Source organism: Patagioenas fasciata, chromosome 3, assembly GCF_037038585.1.
Source record: "Patagioenas fasciata isolate bPatFas1 chromosome 3, bPatFas1.hap1, whole genome shotgun sequence".
Lineage (NCBI taxonomy): Eukaryota > Metazoa > Chordata > Aves > Columbiformes > Columbidae > Patagioenas > Patagioenas fasciata.
Genome location: NC_092522.1, coordinates 112201530 through 112214760, shown reverse-complemented (window position 1 = coordinate 112214760; position 13231 = coordinate 112201530). Strand labels below are relative to the sequence as shown.

The window sequence follows — 13231 nt, the reverse complement described above, 5'->3', positions numbered from 1 at the left end:
ATTTGCATATTAGGAGATAGTCTGCAGAATACAAATGAATGGATTTTATTTTCTGCACGAGTTACACATTTTTATGCATTAGGCAACACATTTGTGTTTACTGACTATATATGCATTTCTTAGTGAGCTGCATATCAAGCAGATAAGAAATTAAACACTATATAAATCAGTTTGGAAGAAAAAAGTTCTTGGATATTTCTGCTCAACAAGCAACTTAACATGTGTCCGAGGCTTTGTTTGATTCATCACCAGTAGACTTCTGGTTGATTTGTTTTTATACTTGAATCCCATAACTTGCTTATCCTGTTCATTGACTCGAGTCTGAGCAGGATTTGACCTGTGAGACTATGCACATCCCTCTAGTACCTGTGTGCAGCAGCCTTCCGTGTGTGGTCAGCAAATATATTCACAATAATTTTAATATGTGGCACCTAGCTTTGGGGGAAAGCACAAGAAAGCCTGACCCCAGAGTTCTCCCTCCTTTAAGGTAGAAAGCTATGGGTTCTGAACATACTTGGCCATGCAAAAGTCTTGCCCTCAGTTTTAATTTTGTCCTGATTGCTCTAAGATTGGTGTTTTGATAGCAGACACTTCTTTCTGGTCTGTCAAGCAGTGGCTGTTTTTCCAAAGCCTGGGTCATAGCAGCCAGCATTCCGTTTGTGAGTTCAGGACTTGGTATATTGTCCACCAAGAACTCCTGTCTGATCGTTGGTCTTAAACTGGGATGGAGGGGAGATGTGAAACAGGTGTTTGCTTTGCTGTCTCAGGTTATATCGACCGCATTTTGAATGTGCTGGAGTTTTGTTTATTTTCGTTGGTTTTGTTGTTGTTTTTGTTTTTAAGTAGAGAAGATGGGCTGTACTGCATCATGACATACGGATTTACTGATTTTCCTCAATAAAGTTGTTGCGGTTTATTATTTAGGATAACTCCATAGGCATAGCTTCAGAAATACTTCTTTCAAGCAAGGGAATTTAATCTGCAACATCGGTCCAGGCTCAAAACCACTACAGTGTTTTTTCATAAAATAGGACTGTATTCCATCATGCTGTGGGGGCATTTGTGAGACCAATAGAACAATTTCTAAAACCATCTCTCAGCTTTGACTTAGTACTATGTAATATATTTCCATTTACCAAGATCCAAATCGAATTGAAAGTTGGATTATCCACAAGTGAACTTGGGTAGATGGAAAAAGTAAGATGAAAAAGTCTTATTTAAAACTGACAGGTTTCTCTGTCACTAGGGGAGTATATTTGGAATGTATTTCTAGGAGGTAAAACTCATCTGTGCTAAAGGAAAGATGGACTTCTCAAATGACATCCATCGGCATACGACTTTTTTTTTAATGTAACTTGGTTCAAAGGTAATTTTGCAGTTTGTTTTTACTGGTGATTTTTCACATTCGTGTTCATTTTGTGAGTAGTTAACTTTACCTATTTGACTTAGTCTTTAATTTTATAGGTCCTTTGTAACAAGCTTTTGCTTTTGCTTTGCTTTGCTTTGCCTTCATGTGCTTCCAGTTCCAGTAACTTATGTTTGTGCAGGCTTTTCAGTAGCTGTGTAAGTACCAGCAGAATAGGGAACGATGGACCACAGGTTGACCCGGAATGGGAAGATCAAATTCTTCAGTGACCAGCCCTGTCTGACCTGTTTGTGTAGGAAAGACAGTACTTTCTTTGCTGATATGCCTGATTGTAAATTCCTTAAGACAAGACTTTTGTATTTTTGTGCCATGAACATCACGCCAGGAAGGCAATTACAGAAATTCTATCAAATTGTTATCAATGGTTTCAGTCATTGCTTGTGAGCCTTGCTAATCCCTACATAATGAGTGGAAGCAAGTTTTAGCATCAGCATTCCCCATCTCAAATCTGAAGAAAATCTTTCATGTCAGATCTACCTAGTAATTTAAAATGAAGTATAGATGAATTCTCTACCACTAGGGCCCAGGTGTCAGGTGGGGAGGTGGGGAAGCTAAATAAAAACATAGTGCATTTTACAAGGGACTCCTGATGAATTGAGAATGCATTATAGCAATAAAGGACTACTCAAGTGCCTGCTTAGTGTTTCTGTTTTCAATGCCATATTAATTCAAATTTATGCTGCAGTGAGGAACATGAACATATTTTGAAATATTTACATTTACAATCTGGTAGATGTAATAAAATGGATTTTATAATCCTCTAAATCAGTAGGGTTTTGGTTGCAGCTCTTGGAAACCACAAATGTCTCTGACTTTAATATAGGGACTTGGTTTTAAGCATGGATGCAGCTTTTCTCAGTGAACAAATGATTATAATGAAAGAAAATATTTTTTTCTGGTTTCTGCATCTCGATTCTTTGGCTACAAACATGCCCTTATCGATTGTATCCTTAGAACGCTAGTTTTAATAGTGAGCAAGGTCTGTTGATGGAAACATGGTTTGCCATGTTCACAGGGAGTAAAAATGTAATTGCAGAACAGATTTCATTGGGCAGAAGGAGACAGAGGTCTGTCTAGATTACTTTCCTTGCTCACTGTACTTATATGCAAATAAGCAGCTTTTTGTATTTTGTCTCAGGGGAAGGAAAGGTTTGGGTTGGCTGGATCTTTTTATTGGCATTTCTATTTCTTCAACAAAACCCTCCCTAGGTTGTCAGCTGTGTTGATCAGTGACAGATTCTCAAATTATATAGCTTTAGCAATAAAGCATTTATAACTCTATCAGGTGTGTCTGTCATTTACGATTGTGAGAATATTATGTAGTAGATATCTGTGCCTCAAGGACACAATTAGAATATATATATATTCCACTGTTGCTGTCAGTAATGATTTTAAACTAACTTCACTTTCAAGATTGACATAATGTACTGAACTAAATCCTGTGGACTGCCATGCCAAAGGTTTTCTTTATCAGTCATGTATGATGTCCACAACTTTATTTAACCTTATCATTCTTCAAGTACGTCATTTTACAGTTTTTATAAAATATTATGTAACAAACTTTTGAGGGAAATTTTCATATTGGGACTCCTTCATGTGTGTCATGTGTGATAAGTATCTGTAAAGCAGTAAGAAATCTATGGAACAAGGTGATGAGTCAAAACTTTGCACAATGAAAGTGAATAAAATGTGTTGAGCGCTTTCAACATTTTGGGCATCTACTAGAGGGAAGAGGACTATATAAATCTTTGAAAGATTTTATTATGAGGCAGAACAGTTTGGGAAGGGATTGTGAGTGTGTTAAGTTTTTATTTCAGCACTGGATATAAAGAATATGCCTTCCAAATTTGCTCAGGATGGCTGAAGTCAGACAAAGGCTTTGTTTGTCCTCAGGTACTGTGTAGTTGAAGAGATTAGAAGTGTCTCAACCAACTGCCAGATTCCTCTTATCATTTAGACTTTAGCAGTAGAGCACCTGTGCCCATATAGTTCACATGGATTTTATATAAAACCAAATGTTTTTAAAAGCTTGTAGGAATTCTGTCTGCTATAACTTCCTACTAGCAAAATGATGTAAGAACTAAGACATTTTGGCCAATCGTTTGATAAATAAGTGTACTCCAGCACTATTTTTTTCAACAGTGTTTTAGTTTTCTTAAGATTTGCAAGTTACAGCAAGTTCAGAGCTCTCCCTTTAAGGGGATGGGTTATTGAACATATGCAGTGTCAGGTCTCTGCTACTGGTGAGTCATCTACTTGAGACATGCAAAATAATGTATCTCAGGTAAAAAGAAAATCTGACTTTTGTGTTCTAGTGAACCATAGCTGCTGCATGCTGTAGCTGCAGTTTGCATTCCCATTCAGAAATGTTTTCAATTTACTGTCTTGGTCAGTATTTGGGAAAGGTGGACTGATTTTTACCTTTATTAAGCAATGATAATATAGGATGAGTCAGAACTCCTTTATGGGCCATCCTAACCACTTAGGATGAATAATAACAACATAACAGGAGAAACTGGGAATATATGTAAAAGCAAAGTGCTCAGGAGGAGAACATACGAATAAGAGGAGTTTGCACTGATTCAGACAGCTGGTAGTATCTAATGCAGTTTTAAGCAACACCTAGTGCTGTTTCTGTAGCCTATATTTTGCTTTGTTCGTTTCCTATATGTTGTTTTAAGGAACATTGACATGGGCAGATGTTTGTGTGGTCTGGATTTTAAACATATGTAGTCTCTTGTTGATAATGAAATTGTGTATTTTAACAGTTTAACATAAGGTTTGGTTTTACTTAATTTGTATTTCATTTTATAATCTATCATGAGTATAATTTCTAAAATTAATTCTCCTAATTGGCTTTCCCATTGTGGTAAATATTTGTGCAGCCTATTATTTTAATGAAAAACATGAAGCCAGCTGTGTTCCACTGCCAAAGAGAAGGCATGAAACTAGGGAAAAACAAGACACAGTTGAGCCAGTCTGTTGTTAAAGTGAAAGTCCTTGCTTTCTGCTTCTTTTTTCTTTTTTCTTATTCCGTAGGGATCATCTGAAATTCAAGCATACTCCTTACTGCCCTCCTCATTATTCTGTTTAGTGACAGATTCTTCTTAACAGGCACTTGTGCTATCAAGGCTCTGAGCTGTTCATGGCAGGTTATCCTTGCATAGCCTTTGAGTAGTTCGGAAGAATGTTTGGGGGTTTTGTTTAAAATAAAAAATGGGAAAGCTGACTTACACTGTCCCATTACTGTGATGTAAAGATGATCACACTGGTAAAAATGCAGCGCTGTTGCGTTACAATATTCAGAGTCATCTGAATGGATCATTCTGAGTTGCTACAGTGTTCAGTTAAAAGTGGAATTTTTACTCTTTTTTTTCTGTGTTATTACCACAAAACAACAGACTTACCTAACCATGGTAACTTCATCTTAGCTAAATTTCATCTCTGTTGAGATGAAATTTCTTCCTTTTAACACAGAACGTGCTCTGTATGTGCCGTGTGAGGTGTCTGCTTCCTCACCGTGCTCTCCCTCAGCCTTGCAAAGAGGAGATGATGCAGAGGAAAACCTATGTTCTATGTGCATACACGCACAAACACACAAAACATATGTATATGCATGGCAAATCTAAATAAAAAACCCCTTAGTTTCAATGTGCTGCTTCAACATATTGCTTTCTTGTAGCAAGGAACTTTCACTTTTTTTCATGGTTTGATTGTAACTCCTATTTCTTGAGAATTGTGAGGAAAGAACTAGAGAGAAGACAAGGTACCTTGTCATTCAAACTATAAAGCAGTGCGCAAGATGTTTAAGCCAAGTGCCGTGATTTACTTCATAATAGCTAATATTGCTACTTTAATGATATTTGACTTTAAAGTGTATCTTTGTTTTAGAAGAACAACAGTACCTTGAAATGAAGATTTTAAATGTGTTTCTGGTGCATAGTGTTGGATCTTCTCATTAGGATTTTTCTAGTGATGCTAGGGAGCAAATCGTGCTTAGATTTCAATCATCTTGATTGTGCAAAGGCACATACACACAAATTAAATACAGCAGCTTCTCAGAAGGTACAGTTTTGGACATTATGCAATCTCATTTGAACCAGCAGGACTGCTTATCAAAGTGCAATGTGAAGTGTGGACCCAGTCTTTTCAGAGTTGGCGTGTATTTGACAACGTTTTCAACTCCAGAATACTTCTGAAAAATATTCCTGATGCATTTGACTGTGTGACCATTGTGACACAGGCATTCTCAGTGTCTAAGCATGGGTTTGCATCTGAACCTCAGCTTTTCTGTTTCAAAAAAAGTTAACAGTCACGTTACCACAGGAGTGAAACACAGATGTATGTGGAGTGTAGGGACAACTGATAAATGCAGCAGAAGCATAAGATACATTGAGGAAGGGAAAATAGCTAAGAATTAAAAGATGGAGGGGTGGGGACTTGAAGGCAGGATAACAATAGTCATTTAATTTTTTTTTTTTTTTTAAGTAATCATACTTATCATGTACCCATCAGTACTTAAGTATTTTCAATTTATTCCTCTTTCATTAACCATTTCATCTGTCCTTAGTGCTGCAATTTTAGATCACCACATGCACTCCTAAAGATAAGCATACTTAGGCACTATGTCACTACTTTCTTATCTCACCTGTTTCACAGTAGATGGAAGTGACATCCACTTAAAATGCTGTATAAAAAATGAATTTCCAATAATTTTCTTAAAAAACTATAAATAACTAACACCATAGAAAGTTTGTTGAAGGTGACTTGAAAAAGGCCATTGTAGAAAGAAATGTTGCAGAAATGCACACGGTGTTTAAGAACAGAAAGTTACTTCTGATTTTCTTTGGTCATATTAATATGTGTGTTGTTATGAGCAATAATGTTGCAAGGATCCAGCTGTCCAAAACACAAGATTATAATGCTAGATTAGTTAACCTCATAAAAATGCTGTAAGCCTGTACAACTGTAAAAAAAGGTGCATTATTAGGCAGAATTATTGGAATTCAGTTCATGTTAAATAGGATGTCTGATCTATTCTCATCTATTTTCTACTACTAATGGCTCAATTTCTGTGACAGCTTTTCTCATCTGTGCTGTTTCTTCCATTTTTACGGTTATCATCAGAGAGATATGAACATTTAGTCTGTGTTTTGAAGTAACATGCTATTTGTGCAAATATACTAAAATGTACTCAGTGGGCCATCCAGAATGCTGCTTACTTGGTTTAAATATTTAAAGAGTTAGTTGTCTGAAAAAGGAGTTTGGGGATAGATGAAGCGATGTGAGAGTTTCTGTTGTCTAGATGTTACATAATTTGCTAAATATTTTTAATCCTTAGAGGTTAGCATGGCTTATGTCCCTTTTACCCTTTACTGTTCTCCCTTTTCTTCTCAGCCTTGTGATTTAAATATTGAAGATAGTATTTTATATTAACAAATATAGATGGAATTTCAGAATATTGGAAGTGGATAACTGATGCCTGCTATGTGACATTTACAGTACAGAAAGGTACATTAGATGAACAGATTTCAGAAACATTTCTTCACTGTGTAAAATGTTTTAGTCTGCAGAGCTTTCAGATGTACCATGGAGACAGAAGTGAACAGTTTTTCAACACTAAGTATTTTAAAGTTACAAATTATGTAGGCAACTTAATAAACACATCAGTAATCTTTGTTTTCTGACCTCCTTTGAAAAATTTGCCCTTGATATATCAGAGTTGCTTTGAAAAGATGGGAGCATGATCTTTAATCTTTTAGAATAGCTGTGGAACTAAGGAAAACTTTGTCCATCTTTGATGTTTTAGAACTGCTTGGGCTGAAACAGAAAAGTTAACAGTTAATGCTGTGTATCTTCAGCGGAATTACAGATGGAACTGAAGTGCTTGATATCCTGGAACTTCTCAAAGTTTGGAGGAAATATTGAATGTTAGAGTATGTTAATAACACAGGGGAAGATACCTTGTTATTGTAAGAAATGATTTTTAAACTCCAAGAACTTTTGTATGTCAGGTAGAGACAGTGAATTCAGTTTTGTGAAAGCCCTCCTAGTGTGATAGCCAAACTTTTAAACAGAAGCTGCTTCTCATTTAGTGGCAAGTTGGTTTTCATTTACAGCAACTTTCCTTCAACAGTCAGACCTTTTACCTTGTGCTTTTTTACCGTGAGAACTGCAAGCAGTAATTATCTATAAAAGAACCTGCCATCAACTGAAGTGAATTCAAGTCCTGGCAGAAGCTGCAGGATTTAAACTTAGGTGGACACTTTTCCTGAGATAGAGTCGTCTGGTGGCTGGGATTTTGTTTTTCTTAGGTTTAAACACCTATATTGAGAAATCTTACAGTATCTGTCAGTAAAGGTTCATCACTGGGTAAATTAATTTAGAATCATCTTTCAGGGCTCTTTCCTGTGGGAGAAAATATTACATGCTATGAATTGAGATAAAACCATTGAATTTTCATAGGTGAGTGAGAGTAATATATATTACGGAAGCACTAGACATGCCTATTATTTAAAAAGACATATAAGTGTATGTATGTATTTCTATATATCAAGAGAAGGAAATTAAAGGAATTTTTGGTTGGTTGAAGAACACAGACATAAGATCCCGTGAACTCATCAGTGAAGATACTTGTGTGGGGTTACATTGTATTAGGAATGTACAGCTAAGTCATTTACCATCATCTGTGGGCTCTCCTGTTTTATTTGCTTGTAATTGAAAATTATATCCTTCACAGATTGTTTGTTGATTGATTTTTAAATCATTGGTTTCTTATAAAAAACAAAACAAAACCAACTTTTTTTTTTTTTTCCCACCTCCCCAGGTAGAGATAACAGATGTTGAAAATGAAGAAAAAAGATATTCTCTCTTCCTCAGACTTCTTGAGTCCAGTCACAGTCCATCGGAGTTTCAGCATTTGGTTTTACTCCTTCAAGCTTGGCCACCAATGGACGTGAGCAACAGGTAAACATTTCTTCAAACAATCCTTTAACAAGAGTTCTACGTCAATTCAAATACGGCCAAAAGGAGTATGACCTTTGGAAAACGTCACAGTGGGGAAAATAAATGGTTTATTTAAAGCAGAATTGAATAATCAGTTTCTTGTAAAAACTACCTATGCGTATGTAGTATGCATCATGGAGCAGGCAGAAAACCATTTTATTGCCTGAACTGTTGCAGAGGAGGTTTTTCTATTAATATCTACTTAAATTTAAAGTTACGTGTTTTGCTCTTATTTTTGGCTATATGTACAAAATCTATAAAAAGGAATACAAAGTTCTGACTATTTTTTCCATTCAAAGTTATACTGTACAGAAAACCCTTTGGAAGTCAATGTTCAGGAGGCTGTGGCAGACAGTCTGCAGGAGGTCTATGAGGGTAACGGTACGAAGCAATGGTGCTTCTCTTTTCTAGATCCAGTACCTATTATTTCTATCTCTGAATAAAGTATCCAGAAGTAAAGAATATGTACTAGACATATCCTAAACCACCAATTTAAAATGAGAATAATTATTTGAAACTTTGGCATTGTACCCATCAGAATGGGTATTTACTGAAAGTGCTAGTTTGGAACATCTTAACTACATTATTTTTTATCAGTCCTTTGATTTTTGTGTGTGACTTTCTGAACACATTTAAAGGTAAAAAATTTAGCTGTTCTATTCTATAACTTATGATTGCTTCTGACATGTAAGGATTCATAATCTTCTGTTGTGAGGCAAAAGTCAGATCTATTTCAAGCACAGCACTAATATTAATTTTGGGGTAGTGAGTACAATGTGCCATGTTTTATCTGATGGTAGCGAGGTTAGACACATTAAATGATGCTTCCATTGAATTACTCTGTGGTATTGATTACAACCTGTTTTAACTTGATTACACTCCCCAAAGTGTTGATGTGCATTGATTTGTCAGAAAAGTGGCTTTTTATGAAAAGTAACTCTTTAGTGGACTTGGAGAGAGCTGGCTCATTAGAAGGTAATCTGTAAGGGTTATTCACCTTCACGCCTGCAGCTTGTTTGCAATTTCTGGATAAGCATTAACCTGAATTCTTTATGACAGTTTTACGAGATAGAAATTGTCTTCAGTGCTTAAAGAAGTACAAGGTGTGCTATGTAATCTGTCACAAATTCATATTCAGCTTTCCTCTTTGGTTTTGTTTTAATCATAATTGAAAATTGGATCCTCACAGTGTGTGGGAGCTTAGATTAAAAAAAAAATTTAAAAAAATGTTAAAGTTATGGAACAAAGGGTCGAGTTAAATATTGCTGCAATTAGCAATATTATTTTTCCTTGGGTTGAACAGAAACACTAAGAATTTTGTGAAGGGCAAACCCTTCTCATATATAGACAGCTCTTTTCTACTGCTCTGCAAGAGAAGAAATTAAAATAATTTAATTTTATCTCCCACTTGGTGTTCTCTTCCTTCAGACTGACTTCCTAAAGAGAAGAACAAAAAACAAAATAAGAATTACATGTGATTTGTAGTTATAAGTAACAGTGGATTACATTTCGGAGGCGGGATACTTCTTACTTCCAAGAGTGGTAAAGTCTGAAAGTTTGCACAAAATGCTTGCATCACCTGTATCATAATTCATATAGGGTCTAGAGTAGGTAATATGGCTCCGAGGCATTTAATAGTCACAATTCTGACTTAAATAAATCAATTTGGCTAAGAGGCCAAGAGAACAGGGTAAATTATCTCATGACCTTATGTCACTGTGTGATTTTAATGTGTTTAGCAATGACTGAGGTCAGAAAGGATCTCTGGAGATGTCTACTCCGCTTGCTCTGCTGAAAGCAGGGTAGGCTGGAGCAGGCTGCTCAGGGCCATTGCCTTGGGTTTTGAAGGGCTCCAAGACTGGAGATTCCACAACAACTACAACAAAGAGTTTTCTCTTATGTTTTAGTAAAATGTGTTTCTGTTTGTGCCCATTGGCTTTGTGTTGTCATTGAGCATCACTGAGATGAGTCACACTCCCACTTCTTTACTTTCCCCATCAGGTATTTATACAATTGATAAAATTCCCCCAGTCCTTCTCTTTTCCACGCTGAACTTGTCCCAGTTCTATCATCTCCCTCAGCCTCTGCGCATGGGACAGAGACACCAATCTCTTTATCGTCTTTGTGGCACTTTCCTGGGCTCACTTCAGTATGTCCATGTCATTTTGTGCTGGGAAGCCCAAAACCAGTCTGAGCACTCCAGATGTCTCACCAGTGCTGAGCAGAGGGGAAGAACCTGCTGGCAACACTCGTCCTGATTCAAGCCAGGGTGCTGTTGCCTTTCTTTGCTGCAGGAGTACATTGTTCACTCATGGTCACTGTGGTGCCTATCAAGACCCCAGATCCTTCTCCACCAAATTCCTTTCCAGCTGGTTGGCTCTCTCTTATCTACAGAAATAATATATTTGGTCTGCGGAAATGTTCTCAAAATTTGACTTTTATAATCAGTGTGCTGTCATTAAAATGAATTTGAGTGAACTAGAGACATCTGTCTTAACAACTAATAGCGCTTCTGAAGTGAAGCTTTGTCCTCATTCCACCCTCAATCCTGCTACCTCAAGTATGATTGGTTTTAAAACATCAGGCCCAGCACCAATCCTTTCGGGTCCTTTCTGCCTCCTTTATCTGAACCTTCTCTCCTCTCTCTCTCCATTGTCATTGGTGGTCACTGTCATATGCCCGTCTCTGCATCTTTGGTAGGGCTGCTGCAAATGTCCTCGGCTCTGGGGTCTCCTTTTATTCTTGCTCGCTCTTCCCTCTTCTGCCAGTGTTGCATACGGCCATGTTAACAGCATTTAGTTCTGCTTCTCAGCCTGGTGATGTGGTTTTTTGGTGTGATTTTTTTTTTTGGTGAGTCGAGTTTTTGTTTTGTTTGTTTGTTTGTTTTTTGTGTGTGTGATGGGTTTTGGGGTTTGTTTGGGGTTTGTTTTGTTTATGTTTTTTGTTGTTGTTGTTGTTATATACATCTTCCTGAAATTGTGTTACTGAAGCAGCTGCCCTGATGGCTGGGTTGGAGTAAGGAGAAGGAACTGCGTGATTAGTGGGGTTTGCAACAATTTCATTTTAAAGCAAATTGAATTAAGAAACTCTTGAGCAAAGAGGAAAACTGTGAGCCAGTTGTTTGGCCATATGTATTAAGATTTTTTTAAAATCTTAACTTATTCTTTCCTCTGCTTCAGAAAAGGGTTGTTCTTACTAACTCATTGTTTGCTACCAGTGTAATGATATGTGCAGGATCTGGGGAATTTAAGTCTGAGTCATCTGAATATTTAGAATTTTGGTTTACAACTTAACAGTAAATATCTAGTACTTAGAATTGAATATGAAGCTAGAAAATACAATTTACATTCTGTAAAGCCTCAAAAGAGAAGCAAAACAACTGAAGTTTGGGGACTTTTTAGTAGCTTTTTTTTTTTTTAAGAATTTTTGAGATGTCTCTGTTAATGTTAAGTCTGTGCTTTTTGGTGTTTGTTTGAGTTCTTGTATTTTAAAACATTCCACCTAGAATAATGCTCATTATTCACCTGCAAATGTGATTCTCTTCATATCATAATATGGCACGTTGACTGTGAAGAAACAGAAGAGATAGCTTGGTTGGTTCAGTCAGCACTCTAAGTCATATAGTTTTAAGATTGTATTTTCATACGCTTGTTATGCGTAGATGCTTTTCTGTCTAGATGTCTCATATTTAGATGTCGTTCTAAGCACTTCATAAAGATTTTTGGTTTTTAAATGATTGACAGTATCCAAAGTTCTGCAGTTCTTTGGAACTTGCAGCCTACATTCAAAATTTATTTCAAATATTGGTAGGGTGTTTGGGAACTCAGGAAGACCAGCTTTCTTTTTTAACTTAATCCAAATTTTCTGTCTTTTGGTACTGGGGAAAAAAAAAAGTTCATGCTGTGTTTTTGAAATAATTACTTTTGTCATGTTGAAAAAGTAAGTTGTGGGGTTTTTTTTAATCATAGTTGAGCTAAGGTAGAATTCAGGAGAGAAGAAAACTGAATTCTGCCTGTAGGTGTCAGAGTTTTGGTAACTGAATCTTGTTTTTATTTAGAGATGGCAGGTAACAGATATTTGGTAATCAATCACACAAATATTTGAAATAATTTTAAGGAGTTGTGTTGAGAAAAGCTTTATATATGTAGACTATATCTCTGATACTTAAATAAATAAAGCTGCACATGGCAAGCCTTGTGGTCTTGCATCTTTCTGGTTATTTCTAACTTCTGTGTTTTGTAGTGTGATTTCTGTGTTCTTTTTCTAGCGGGAAATTCTTGTAGGTTTTCTTAATGTACTCTGGAGGTAGCAGCTATAAAAATGGAAATTCGTTATGACTCTCTGTGCCTCTGAGCAAGAGATGGATCACATAGCAGGAGCTGTCAATTCAACCAGTGGCAAAGATGGAGCTGTAGGGCTTTTTCTCTTCCCCTAACCTTACTGGGGGTTCATAGATTAAGTGCATCACGTTCTGCTTGTTGAATATGCTGATGTCTTTGGGTTCGACCCATCAGGTTGGAAGGAGAGGAGAGGAGGAGCTGGGCTGTTTCCAGCCAGGCTTGTGGCAGCTCTGAGCTCAGTGACTGTGACTGATGGAAAATTTCAATTAAGTTGTCAGAAGGAATAAAGATAATGACTTCTATTTAGTTTGTATTTCAAGTTACACGTTCCTAGCCATCTCTGTGTCTGGTTTTCATGTTGGCATATAAAGTCAGCTTCATTTGGAGCTGGTTTTCTTTGATTACAACATGTACTTTTGAAAGATGAGTAGGAGAGAGCTTTATTATATGAAATAGTATA

The 13231-nt window shown here is 36.6% G+C and overlaps 1 protein-coding gene across 3 annotated transcripts in view; it reads left to right on the top strand.

The window, feature by feature from the left end:
• NBAS (NBAS subunit of NRZ tethering complex) overlaps nucleotides 1-13231 on the top strand; it is a 185089-nt gene that overhangs the window by 153813 nt on the left and 18045 nt on the right. For all 3 annotated transcript variants that reach the window (XM_071807074.1, XM_065834472.2, XM_071807075.1), the window contains one exon: nucleotides 8253-8392. In XM_071807074.1, the coding sequence (XP_071663175.1) occupies nucleotides 8253-8392 (140 nt within the window). The remainder of the gene's footprint in view (nucleotides 1-8252; nucleotides 8393-13231) is intronic.